The sequence below is a fragment of the Mus caroli genome, unplaced genomic scaffold, assembly GCF_978045245.1.
Source record: "Mus caroli unplaced genomic scaffold, Mus_caroli_1 scaffold_20, whole genome shotgun sequence".
Taxonomy (NCBI): Eukaryota; Metazoa; Chordata; class Mammalia; order Rodentia; family Muridae; genus Mus; species Mus caroli.
Window position 1 is genome coordinate 40,186,218 of NW_028227275.1, and position 13,233 is coordinate 40,199,450.

General features: G+C 39.2%; 1 protein-coding gene across 1 annotated transcript in view; it reads left to right on the forward strand.

The window, feature by feature from the left end:
• Positions 1-9,973: 9,973 nt before the first annotated feature.
• The window catches only part of Tmc1 (transmembrane channel like 1), a 120,331-nt gene continuing 117,071 nt past the window's right edge, over positions 9,974-13,233 (forward strand). Inside the window, exon 1 of the mRNA XM_021152462.1 lies at positions 9,974-10,064. Within this exon, the coding sequence (XP_021008121.1) occupies positions 9,974-10,064 (91 nt within the window). The remainder of the gene's footprint in view (positions 10,065-13,233) is intronic.

Sequence of the window (13,233 nt, forward strand, 5' to 3'; positions counted from 1 at the left end):
ATGGTTAAAAAGATGGAGGGAAGAAGCAGCTGAAGAGGTGGACTCTAGAATCAAGTTTGATGGGTGACAAAAGCCAGAATAAGCACAGGATTCATAGGCACCTTGGGAGTGCTAGCTAGATCAGCCTGTAGCTGAGTTTCTTATGGAGGGAATTCATTTAGCTACTACAGGGTTTTGGTCCCAGACGAATGATAATGGGAATAGTAAAAAAAAAAAAAAAAAAAAAAAAAACAACAAAAAATAGCTGCTCCTCCGGTGAAACTGGAAAAACTTTATTTCAAATTGTCAAGGCTGTCTTCTGGGAAAGCAAGGAGAAGCGACAGAGAGGAAAGATTTCCAGAGTAAAATGGGTGAGGGTTTAGAAAGGGGGCTTGTGAACTGGGCTGAGGAAAGCTAAAGGCTAGCATTGACCTTGACAAGTTAATAGGCACCACCGTTATAAGTTAATGGAAAAGCCACTTCTTTAGCCAAAGGTAAGGAGAATTACTCTTTTAAGCAAGCAGGAACTTCCTTCAAGCTCCCCCCCTCCTCCAGGGAAAGGGGGCTTTGTCTAAGTGCCTGACCTTGGGAAAAGGACTTTTTTGGGGGAATAGTCAGTCCCCACTTGGGTAGAAAAATCTTATAAAAAATGGTTTTTAACTTTAGGATAAAACAAGATTTAGTCTGGTACTCACTGGACTTGCTTTGTCTGTTGTTTAGAAGAAAATGAACAAGCACAGAATTTCATCCTTCTCCCTGTTTAGGCTGTTGCCAAAAAGATAAGGGCATAGTATACATTCCAATCGCTCCCCCTCCCCCCCTTCCCTCCCTCCCCCACCTGGTTTTCAGTTGCAATCCTTTCAGAACTACTTGCTCTGCTCCTTACTGACTTTCCCTGCCACCACTCCTTTTCCTTCTCTGGATGATGCTGATTAACATTTGCTAATGTATGCTAATGAGCATTAATTACCATCTCTGATGTGAACAAAAGCAGTACTACAAAAGAAGGATAAATGGGGGGGAAGGGGTGTTCCTGCTTCATCCCCTCACTTCTTGATGCTCTTTTGGGAAATGACCTTCTCTGCTTTCCTGCCTCTCAAAATTCCTTAGTATTTTTTGTTTTATTCTGTTTATCCAGGACTTCTGACGGCCATTTGTCAGCACTTGGGATATTATAGACATGCTCTGGAGAGTTGAAAAGATTTCCTTTTTGCTCTAAATAATCCGAAGATAGAAGGGTAGCTGCTGGGATTTTACAGCACACGTTTGTTCTTTCATCTGGTGGTTATTTTGGTATCTGATTACTACAAAAGACTGTAGCCACGAAAGCTCCCAAGGGGAAGCGTTTCCCTTGCACGGCACTTATTTACCAGGACTGCCCTGCATGGAGGTAATTGCAGTGCTAGTGCACAGACTCTGATTATGTATTATGACAGCATGGTTTCAATAAGAGACTCCCCTCTCCTCCAAACAATCTAACCCAATGAACTGAGTAACGCTCACCACTTCTTGTTTTGTTTTGGTTTATTTATTTATTCTTCTTTTTTGCAACCACAAAGAACTCTGAATGCCTTCAAAAATAGCTATTTATTTGTTGAATTAGGTGTAGTTTAAAAAGGAAAAAGCCCTTGTCCAAAACCACAAAGCCTAAGGAGTTGTTTGTCTTTTTGTAGACTGCTGGGATCATGAAGGATCTAATTGTAGTTTCTCACATGTACTTCAGTGTGTAATTCTCCATCTGAAGAACTCCACCTCAGCATTTTAGATTTCTCTTCCAAAGTAGGGGTGGGAGAATTTGGAAGCATACCAGCTATTCACTTCAGCCTAGGTTTAATTATAATTTATTGTACAAAAAATGCAAAAGGAAGAAAGACAATAATTTGATGTGCCTTCCCTTCCCTTTTTTAGCCATGTGTGTGTACATATACATAAATGGAAATAACTCATCTATTCAGTAATATATAAATATATATATGTATATATATATATCAATGCAGATGTATATACATGAATATATATGGAAATTTATATATATATATTCAAATATACATAAACAGTGAATTACTTCCAATCTAAGGTATACCTTGAGTGAAGTTTCTTTTTCTTTCTGTTCTTCTAAGAGTTGACAACCTTTTGTCTTTTTAATCTCATAGTAAACATGTTTTTCCACTGGCTTCTTCCTGTTCAATTTGGCAACTTCAATATTTTATATTGCATTTCTAATAAGGCAGAGATCAGGTGCTAGTCGTTTTCTTCTTCTGGGCATCCCAGAGTCTCTACGAATGTGTATGATACAGAAGGAAGAACACTGGAACGTCAAACACCTTACCCGAGTACCAGCTTACTATTCTCTTTATGATTTTAAAACTATGGAAACTTAAAACAGCTTCATAGTATCTTTTAGACATTATAATATTAAAAAATATGACCATTTTAAAGTTGTTTTTATGTAAATTTGTTGTTATGTATTTGTTTAATATATATGAGTATACTGCAGAAGTCTTCAGACAACCAGAAGAGGGCATCAGATCCCATTACAGATGGTTGTGAGCCACCATATGGTTGATGGGAATTGAACTCAGGACCTCTGGAAGAGCAGTCAATGCTCTTAACTGCTGAGCCATTTCTCCAGCCCCTAATGTAAATTTTTATTAGGCGATTTTGAGATTTTGATAATATTGAAGTGTAATTGTTAGCATGCCTTCTGAGCACTGCCCCACAATTACCTGGCAATAACCAGGTATGCCTGGCTTACTACTATAAAAGTGACTGCTCACTCCCTCCTTGATGTCTTAACCTCTTTCTCTCTGCCCCTCTGCCCTTTCTCTCCCTGGCCCCTTTCTCTCTCCCCCCCCCCCCACCCCCATGTTCCTGGTTAGTCCTATGGATGGTACCTAAGGGGGAAGGGATGCCTTAGCATGGGACCACAGAGGAATCCCCGCCCACTTCATGATGCCTGGCTCTACCAAACATATCCTTGGCTTCTTTTTTATAAAGCACAACAGTGATGATCTCATTGTTTTTTCTACCCCTGAGAATTTTTAGATGTCTTCTAGTTTGCAGGTTTATTAAGATAGTTTATTGACAAGAGAATCAAGGAATTCTCTTTACTCAGTGGTTTCTAAAATTCTCAAGCTCCATCCCACCCCTGGGAGGAGTAGAACTGCTGCAGTGAATGTCACACACACACCATTTCTTACTAAAAACAGCAAAAATCAAAGGAAGGAGAAGAAAAAGAAGCCCAGTATGATGTGTTAGAATGGTGGGTCTCGTCGCAACAGCACACTAGGCCAAGACAGTTCCATGTGGAAGAGGTTTTATTGGAAGAGAGAGACAAGGTAGTGGCAGAAAGAGAAGAGGGGAAGAGAGTGAGGGAGGGAGGGGCATTCTCCTTATTTATATGGAGAATGACATAACACAGGTAAAGGTGGGAGGTAGCCAAGTGGATGTTAGGAATGTGATGCCTGTTGCCTTGGCAACTGGTCTGCTGGTCACAGGTTGAGCTGTCTCCTATGTAATCATAGATTTGGGATGTCCTGATGCCAACACAGTACATCATTGTCACTCAGTTTTGTTGTTAATGGTGGCTTTTTCTCTGTTTCATTCTCACAGATAGAGTAAATCAACAGAAACTTCGAGTTGGGCCTTTCTCTGATTGTGGTCTGATGACTTTGACTTCAATACATTATAAGGTTCACTGTCTAGAAAGTCGTCTCTAAAGCTAAATTTGTTCATTCATTTTGAAATTTGGATTTTTTTTGTCTAATATTTAGGAGAAACAATTATATTCAGGGCAGACATACACATGTATGCATGAACATGCACACACACACACACACACATGCACACAAGCATAAACTGTGTTCTCTATCAGTTTCTGCCTCATGTTAATTTTGTCTCTCTTGTGAAACACAATTTATGATTTAAGGGGCCTAGATGGCTGCAGATGTGGAGTTTTAAGAAGATTAAATTTCCCAACTTGTCTATTCATGAGATTTTACAAGTTTAGAGAGATTTAAGAAATGGCTACCTTCTGCTGGTTTTCTGATTTTTTTCCTTAAATGGAAGGATTTCAGGATTTTGTTAATTGTTATTATTTTACTTTGCAATACACCATCCCAGACTTTTACATTTTCATTGATGCAAAATATTGGTAGTGAAAATAGATGGAAATGATCTGTTTGGAAGAGGAAGAAGAGGAAGAGAAAGAAGGAGGAGGAGGAGGAGGAAGAAGAGGAAGATGAAGAAGAGGAAGAAGAGGAATAAGAATAGGAAGAATAAGAACAAGAAGAAGAAGAGGAGGAGGAGGAGAAAGAAGGAAAAAACCCAGAAAAAAGACAAAGGAAAATCATTATCTTACTCAAAAAACATATTTGAATGCAACAGAACCTTACAGTGGTTGCTAGGGAGTGCGGAATTCTGGGAAGAAAAGTACCTTATCTCATTAAAGGCCATTTATTTCTCCTGTCTCTTCTGCAAGATGAGTCTATCTTCATAGGAGTGGTCTTACCTTTCTGAAGGGTGTTCTCCTACCTGGTCCTACCTTTGTGAAACCTGTTCATCTTGAAGTTTAGGTTTTCAGCCAGGCAGGAGACTTCATTTTCTTGACCAGGAGTAGAAATAGATCTCTTCAATGGTCCCTAAGCACTAATGTGACATGCTAATCTCTGAAAATTTTAAGATCAGGGATGAGAACACTCAAACACTAACATTCTTGGCCTTCAGCCTGGACAGGCCCAATACCATTTTCAGTTCATAGTCAGAGACACGAATGAAGGTCCTTGTCCCTATACTGCCCTTTCCTATCTCTTGTTCTCAGTACTCTTTCTTTGCCCTTCACTTCTGTTTGTTTTTTTTACCTTCTTAGTGTTCTTATCTGGTCTTAAGGCTTTCAAGGATTTCCATGCTAATAATTTCAAGTTCATATTTTTAGCCTAATCTTTCTTTTGAACTTCAGGTTCAAATACTCAACCACCTATTTCATGCCATGACTGAATATCTTACAGGCATCTCATGTATAAACTCAACCTCAAAAAAAATCATTACAAAGGCATTTTTATTTTAATTATTGAATTAGATAAAAGCACTCCTTAAATCAAGGGTGTTTTATTTAAGACTTTATACATTCCTAACCCAAGCAATTGCTCTGTATATCTTTGTGGAAATATATTTACTAATAAAAAACAGAATTTTCAGTTTCCTAAAGAATAATCTGATGTAACAACATCACTTTATATGCTGAATTTGGTCAGAGGAATAAGCAATATGAGTTCTTCTGCCCACTTGTTTACTATCACCCTGAAATACAAAGGATGACTTTGAGAAGAACTGCAGATTAAATGAGAAAGCCCCAGACAACATCCACTTTTCTGAATAACTCCAGTGCTTCTGAATTATGACATTTTGCTGTTGTTTCCTTTTATGGTTTTTTAATTACCGTTTTTATTTGCATGAAATGAGGATCTGGGTTGCCTAGGAGTTCATCTGTTCCTACTGCATATTCTTCTCTTAAACAGGCACACTCTGATGTGGCTCCCTTACTGCCTCCAACATTTGGACAGATCTTGCTGTCTTTTCCCCTTTCACTGTCTTCTCATTACTCTCAGATAGAAGGGTTATTTTACAAGTAGAAGATCTATAGAGTTTTCAAAGCAGCCAATGAATTATGGGGAGGGGAGGCGGGGATCATAGGATTGGGAATAAGCCATGAGGAATTGCTAAGGAAAAAGATGGCTGCAGTCTTTTTCTAAAGATTGTGTGAAAAAGGAAGAACAATGCCTTAGACAGGGTGTGGCCTTACTCGGGTGTGGTCTTAGACTTCTTAACTTGATTCTTCAGCGCTGTTTTCAAACAGCACAGAATACAGAGCAGTGTATGTGCTTCCATTAAAATGAAGCTTGATCTAAGAATTTTGATAATCTTAAATCTTAATTTAGTTTTTGATGCTCATGATACCTTAGCTGAGAGTTTGGGAACAAATCGAGAATTACCTCAGTGACTATAAAAATGGTTTTGGTCAGAAAAAGGAATACTAGAGCAAAGACAGTACTCTGTGAGAATAAGAAGTGATCAGACACAGACCAGTCCACTCAGAGGGAAGGGGGCAGCTGTATTGCAAGATTCCTGGCATTAGGAATCAGTTAGTTTTTAGTTCCTTACTTGACACTACAGGGATATTTGGGTTTTATTTGATGGACAGTTAGAATTATCATTGCTCTACTAAGAAAAGATAATCCTGGACTCCAACTGTGCCCCACCTCTACCTGTTGTTAGAGAAAACCCAATTTCTGATGACGATGCTTTTGTTGAGTATGTGGCCTTTCCTAAAGATTGGATTATACTTTTGTTCACTTCATAGTTTTCCTATCTTGATTTTTTTTTTTAACCATCAGATCACATTCCAACAAGTGGCTCATTACAAATCAGCACAATATCATACTCATTTAAAAAAAATTGCTTTGGATTAATTGGTGTGCTAGCTAGTTTTATGTCAACTTGCCACAAGCTATAGAATTACCTGAAAGGAGGGAACCTCAATTCAGAAAATGCCTTCATAAGATCTAGTAGTAGGACATTTTTTAAAGACTTATTTATTTATTATATGTAAGTACACTGTAGCTGTCTCCAGACACACCAGAAGAGGGAGTCAGATCTCGTTACAGATGGTTGTGAGCCATCATGTGGTTGCTGGGATTTGAACTCAGGACCTTCTGAAGAGCAGTCGGTGCTCCTACTGAGCCATCTCAACAGTCCCAAGGACATTTCTTAATTAGGGATTTATGGGAGAGGGTTCAGCCCATTGTGGGTGGTGCCATCCCTGGGCTGGTGGTACTGGGTGGTACTGTGTTCTATAACAATGTTTCTCAACATTCCTAATGTTACAGCCCTTTAATACAGTTTCTCATGTTGTGGTGACAACCCTCAACCGTAGAATTATTTCATTGCTACTTCATAAATATAATTCAGCTACTGCTATACATTGTAATGTAAATGTCTGATATGGAGAATATGTAATATAACACCCCCAAAGGAGTTGCAACCTACCGATTGAGAACTGCTATTCTATAAGAAAGTAGGCTTTGCAAGCCATGGAGAGCAAGTCAGTAAGCAGTACCCTTCTATGGTTTCTGAGTCAGCTCAGGCCTTCAGGTTCCTGCCCTGCTGCAGTTCCCGTGCTCACTAGTTTTGATGATAAACTGTTATATCATTGGTTCTCAACCTTCCTAATGATGCAGCCCTCCACTTTTGTCCTCAGGTGGTTCCATATTTTACATGCTGGTAAGCACCTGCTCCAAGAACAGTCACATTGCATCAAAATGTCTTGCTAGGAAATTATTTAACTAAAGAAGCTTGGAGGTGTGGTTAACTGCAACTAAGGAACCTAGCCTATTATAGAATGTAGTCTGCTCACATGTGTCTGCCTTCATTACTACAAAGTTGCTGTAGGGACATAAAAATTCTACACTGTGCAGACCGAGTTCCAGTTAGCAATAGAAGGCATGTGTTCCACTCTGAACAAAAGAACATTTATTTCCACAGCCCAAGGCTGATGTTGATAAATAACGTTTTTTGCCTGTCTGAAAGTTTTTATGGAGATAATGTTTAAAAGCAAAAAAGTGCTTTCACAATAATCTGCTTTGTGGATGGAATTTACATCTCTGGGTGTGTGTTGCCTCTTTGATATGCCTGTCATCTGAAAAAGGACTTTTTGTTTTTCAGACAGAGTCTCAGTAGTAGGTAGTCTGAACTGGCCTGGAGTTTGCTATGTAGATGGCACTGGATTCAGACTCATAGAGATTGACCTGTTTGTACCTCCTGGATGCTGTGATTAAAGATTTGATGTTGACACAAAATCAAAATCACAATCAGAAGCTGTTTCTTCTGTCATACTATCATTTTTTTTTTGCCATCATGGCGTTTTTAGATTTATACTACCCCATCTTAAATTATAACAAGTTACTACACTTTGGGTTTCTGATGTTTTTAAACTTTGCTTGTATGTTTAGAGGTGGTATGCTTATATATACATGATGTGTACACATGTCCCCATATGTGAGTGCTCACATGGGCACATGAATGTGCAGGCCTGGAGTTGACATTGGGTGTCTTCCTCCATTATTCCACACTTTATTTATTGAGGCAGAGTTTCTCACTGAAGCCTGAGCTCAGGGATTCCCATTGTTAGCTTTCTGTCTAAACTCCGCCCCCACAGTTGCATGGCAACAGTCAGGTATGCTCCTCCCCACAGTTACCTGGCAATAGCCAGGTAGGGACCCACTATTAAAGGAGCTGCTTGTTCCCTCCTTCCTCTCTTACTCTTGCTTCCCTCTTGTTTTTCTCTTGCCCTCTTAAGCTCTTCCCTTCCCCCTTCCCTTCCTCCCTCTCTCGACATGCTCATGGCCATGGCCGGCCTCTATTTCTCTACTCTCTCCCTCTCTCTGCCTTTCTCTGCCTCTACTACCCTCTTTACTCCCCTTTTCATATCCTGAATAAACTATACTATACCTACATGTGGCTGGTCCCTCAGGGGGAAGGGATGACTCAGCATGAGCCCCGCTGAGACACCCCTTCCCTCCATACCTTATCACACCCCCATAGAACATATCTTATATCTCTTTATCTTTTTATAAACACATCACCCATTAGTCTAGCTAATCAGATAGTCAATCTGCCATGGCCTATGACCCTCAATTTCTGCCTCTGGAGTTCTGGAATTGCAGAAGGCTGCCACATATGCCTGGCGTTGAAAGTGTTCTAGGGTCTAAACTCCAATCCTTACAGGTCGGCAGCAAGTGCGCGATTGACTGAGCTACTCTCCAGCCTCTGGCTTTTAATTTCTGTAAGACTATTTGTAGAGCCCAACCTCTGACAAGTGGTGATGCCTGAAGTTATGAATTCAAGTTTAACATTAGGGGTTAATATTAGGAAGATTCTGCCAAATCTCACACTTTCAACATATAATTACACTTCTAAAACTGTTATAAAACCATTATATATTCCCTTACAAAAATGGAGCAACATTTTTAGGCTGCATTGAGTTTGGGTACAGAATAAACAGAAGTCTTGAATGTTAAAGTCATGGGTCATGGACACATGGATCACATGCAGGGACATTTAGCTGCACTGATATAAGGCACATATTTGTAACTAAAATTGGAAAGATCCAACTTTGATCATGTTTATACAGGATTTTTTGTAGTTTTGATTTTTGGCAAAATAGGTTAGAATGAATTATTCTCTTTTAAAATAATAAATTTGGTTATAGTTATGTATAGAAAAAAGGAAGCTGTTATATCCACAAGTGGCCTACTTGTGCAGACTCTGATACCTTGGTTTGTTTTAGGTTTTTGAGATAGGGTCTGCTATGTAACCCAGGCTGGCCTTGAACACATGGTCTTCCTGCCCCATTTTCCTGAGTGCTGTTATTCTGGGTGTGTTTTTAGTTCTGTAATTGTGTGTCAGTTTATATCCGTGAGAGTCTGAGGAAACACCAAATAGTAAACGGCAGTAGTCTGGGGAACTTGGCCTGGTGGGTACTGGGTTACCAAGTCCTAGCTTCCTCCATCATTTATGTTAAACACTTGAATTTTTTTTAAGTCAAATATTTTGTAATATTTGGATATTTTATATTTATCATACAATCAGGTAAAACAGTAGTTTCCAAAATGTAAATAGAAAAATGTTTTTAAAATATTTATTTTTTTATTTTGTGTGTATGAAGGTTTTGTGTGTATGTATGTATGTGTACCTCTTGTGTGTCTGGTGTGTTTGACAGCCAGGAGAGAATATCAGATCCCCTGGAGATGAAATTACAGACAGTTGTAAGCTGCCATGTGGGTGCTGGGAGTAGAATCTTGGACCCCCTGTAAGAACAAAAAGGACCCTTAACTTCTGAGCAATCTCTCCATCTCTAGGAAAAAAAAATGTGTTCTTACCTGCACAAAAATGTTATGATGAGAGTGATTGAGGTATAGGATGTTATTGACAGTTACACATGCATTCAAGTAATTGCTGCCCATGTCTCCTTTCTTCAACAGTGCAAATCCAAGTGGAGGAGAAAGAAGAGGATACAGAGGAAAGCTCAAGTAAGCAAGGGTGGGCTGCTTAGGAAGAGGTCCCTGTGCATGGGAGGGAATGCCCCTGCCATCTTGTTCCTTGAACTACTTTATAAAATCACAAGAATGTGTGGGCATGATTTTTTCTAGTCTCATTGATCACTGATGAGAATCTTTACTCAGCAGGTACATGCACAGCCTGAATATGCACATATACATGTGCACACACACACACACACACACGCACACACACACACACGCACACACACACCTTTTAAGTTGTTCACTATTATGTTTAACATTTTCTCTTCCATTTCTGTTCTATTTTCTTTGGGGGAAGCCTTGGTTGATGGCAAAATGAATTGGCTTGCAATGAAGTATAAAATCATCTATTTTGTGCTAGGCTTGGTGAGCAGAGGCAGCTGAATCTCTGAGTTAAAAGCTAGAGTTGACTATATAGTGAATTCCAGTCTACTGTTCTCCCTCTCCCTCTCCCTCTCCCTCTCCCTCTCCCTCTCCCTCTCCCTCTCCCTCTCCCTCTCCCTCTCCCTCTCCCTCTCCCTCTCCCTCTCCCTCTCCCTCTCCCTCTCCCTCTACCTCTCCCTCTACCTCTCCCCCCTCTCTACCTCTCCCCCCTCTCTACCTCTCCCACCCCCCTCTCTCTCTAGTTTGAACATGTCCAAGGTGATTATATACCAGGATGTTTGGGTTGATCAGATGGCTCAACTAAAACAAAAGGGTTCATCTGCCCTGTATACCCAGTCCCTAGACAGTCTATGTGAATTGCTCTATTGTTTTCACTTTGGCTAAGCTCAGCTCTTTCTAGGCACTCAGGCCACTCTTATTAAAAAGACTATTATGTGAGCAAATGTTTTGAATTTTTTAAACCAAAAATGAAATAGCATCTAAAGAAGAGTTCATTTAAGGGGCACCAGGCTGACATTTTAATACCCAGATACAGTAAGCAGACCACCAATGGTGCATTACTAAGACCTCCTCACCCCTCCCAGTCCCCTCGCCCAAATGAAAGCAGCCTGGAGCCTTACTATGCCTTAATGTCATTGCTTAAATGAGAATCAAGTCTGTTTAAAAAATGTCATTTAATAGACAACCTGAAACATTCTCTGCTTACAGTATAGAGCTTTAGAAACGAGATAAATTACGAAAGCGGGTAATTGGAATAGTATATATGTTACCCATGGTAAAATCATGTAGATTTAGTAGAATAGATTTTTCATGAATATTTCAAGCAAGTTTATTTAGAGCTCCCCCTATTCCCCATCCAGCTTTATGGTATATATAAAATCACAGACAGAGTTTTATGCACACCAGCCTGGCAGAAGAGTTCTGGCGCTCACAGTTCTTCCAAACTGACCCATCAGGATTAGCGGCTCAAGGAGCTGGGAGACACCAAGACCTTCTATCTTCCACCTTCACAGAGTTCACATACTAAGGAGCTGTTTTAAAACTTAGTTCCACTTAGACTGAAACCACACTGTGTAACAGCAGAATTCTTATACACACTGATTTTTGTTTATAGCTCAGAATGGGACTTACTCTGGTAGATATTGAAGTGTTCCCTGAATATATGTTTGTTCGGCAGATTGATTAGTCTATAGATATTAACTAGGTTAAACTGGTAAACTACACTTACATTTATCTTTATTTACTTATTTTTATTGTTATAAGAACATATAATAAGAGGTTTATCCTGTTAATGTTTTCACAAAGTGTGCAACATGCTACTGGTATACCTATTAGGATTGGTTTCAGGGTTCCAAAGAAACTCCGAGTCTGTAGATGCTCAAGAGCTTTCTATAAAATGTTGTAGCAATTTCTTACCTGTGGACAGCTGTGTTATATTTTAAATCATCTCTAGGTTTATCATGTCTAGGATGGTGTAAACACTCTTGAGATAGTATTAGGGGATAATGGTGAAGAAAAAAAAGTAAACATTCAGTAAAGACAGCTTTTTTTTTTTTTCCTACGTTTTTTAACCCATGGTTGATTGAGGCTATGGATATAAAATGCAAGAATATGAACAGCAGACTACGCTAGCATTACATTGTAGAGTAGATCCCTAGGACTTATTTTTTTAGCATCTGTAATTTTATGTCTGTTTCTAAAAACAGGCCATTTCTGGCTCTTCCTAGCCCCTGGCAGTCACAATTTCATTATTTACTTCTGAGCCTGAATAATTTAGGCTTTTCATCTAAGGGCAATCATGCAGTATTTTCTTTCTGTGTGTGGTTTATGTCACTGGATGTAGCACCTTCAGTGTTCATACACGTAAGATACAGCAATATTCCCAGCATTTGAGAGTCTGAGGATTCCATTATATGAACATAATACATATTCTGTTTCTGTTGACAGCCATTTTTGCTCTTCCTATATCTCAGCTGTGGTGAATAACACATCAGTGGCTATAGAATAACATCCCCCTTTCAGGATCTCAGTTTAGTTCTTTTGGGTAAATACCTGCTGTTGGCAATGCTTAAGCACCAGACACTTCTATTTACTATTTGAAGAATTTCATGTTTTTCATGGTGGCTGTGTCATTTTACCTTCCCCTGATCAGGACACGTGGGTTCTAATTTCTTTACATGCTTGCCATCAATTCCTATATATTTTTAATAATACTTGTCCTAATGAGTGAACCAATAACTCAGAGCAGATTTGGGTTTCATTTCTCTAATGATTAAACATGTTGAGCATCTCTATTAAAGGCCTTTAATAATTTTGAAGCATAGACCATTACTTTTATTTTTATTTTATTATTTATTCATAGGCATTCCTTATGCATTTTGGATATTAGTCCTCTGTAAGATACATGGTTTGCAAGTATATATTCTATTCTGTAGATTATCTTTTAGTGAACTGTTTCCATAGCCATGTAAAAGCTTTCCTTTGATGAAGTCCTATGGCTAAACACAATGATTCTTTTCTTGACGAGTACAAAGCAGGTAAACATGGCCCAAAGGTAGAGGAATAGAGACAGGTTTACTGCCTGCAGCTTCCACAAGAGCACTGGAGTTATTGCAAAAGCAGTGCCTTCTTTGAGTCAAGAAAACCTGAGGCTCTAATGCCGGCACTGAACCTAAACCTATTGATGTAAGACAGCTCTTTAGAGGTGGTACCTCCTGAGCACCCTTGTTTTATGATGTGCAATCTGGAGCATGATCTGGCTAAGGTTATAAAT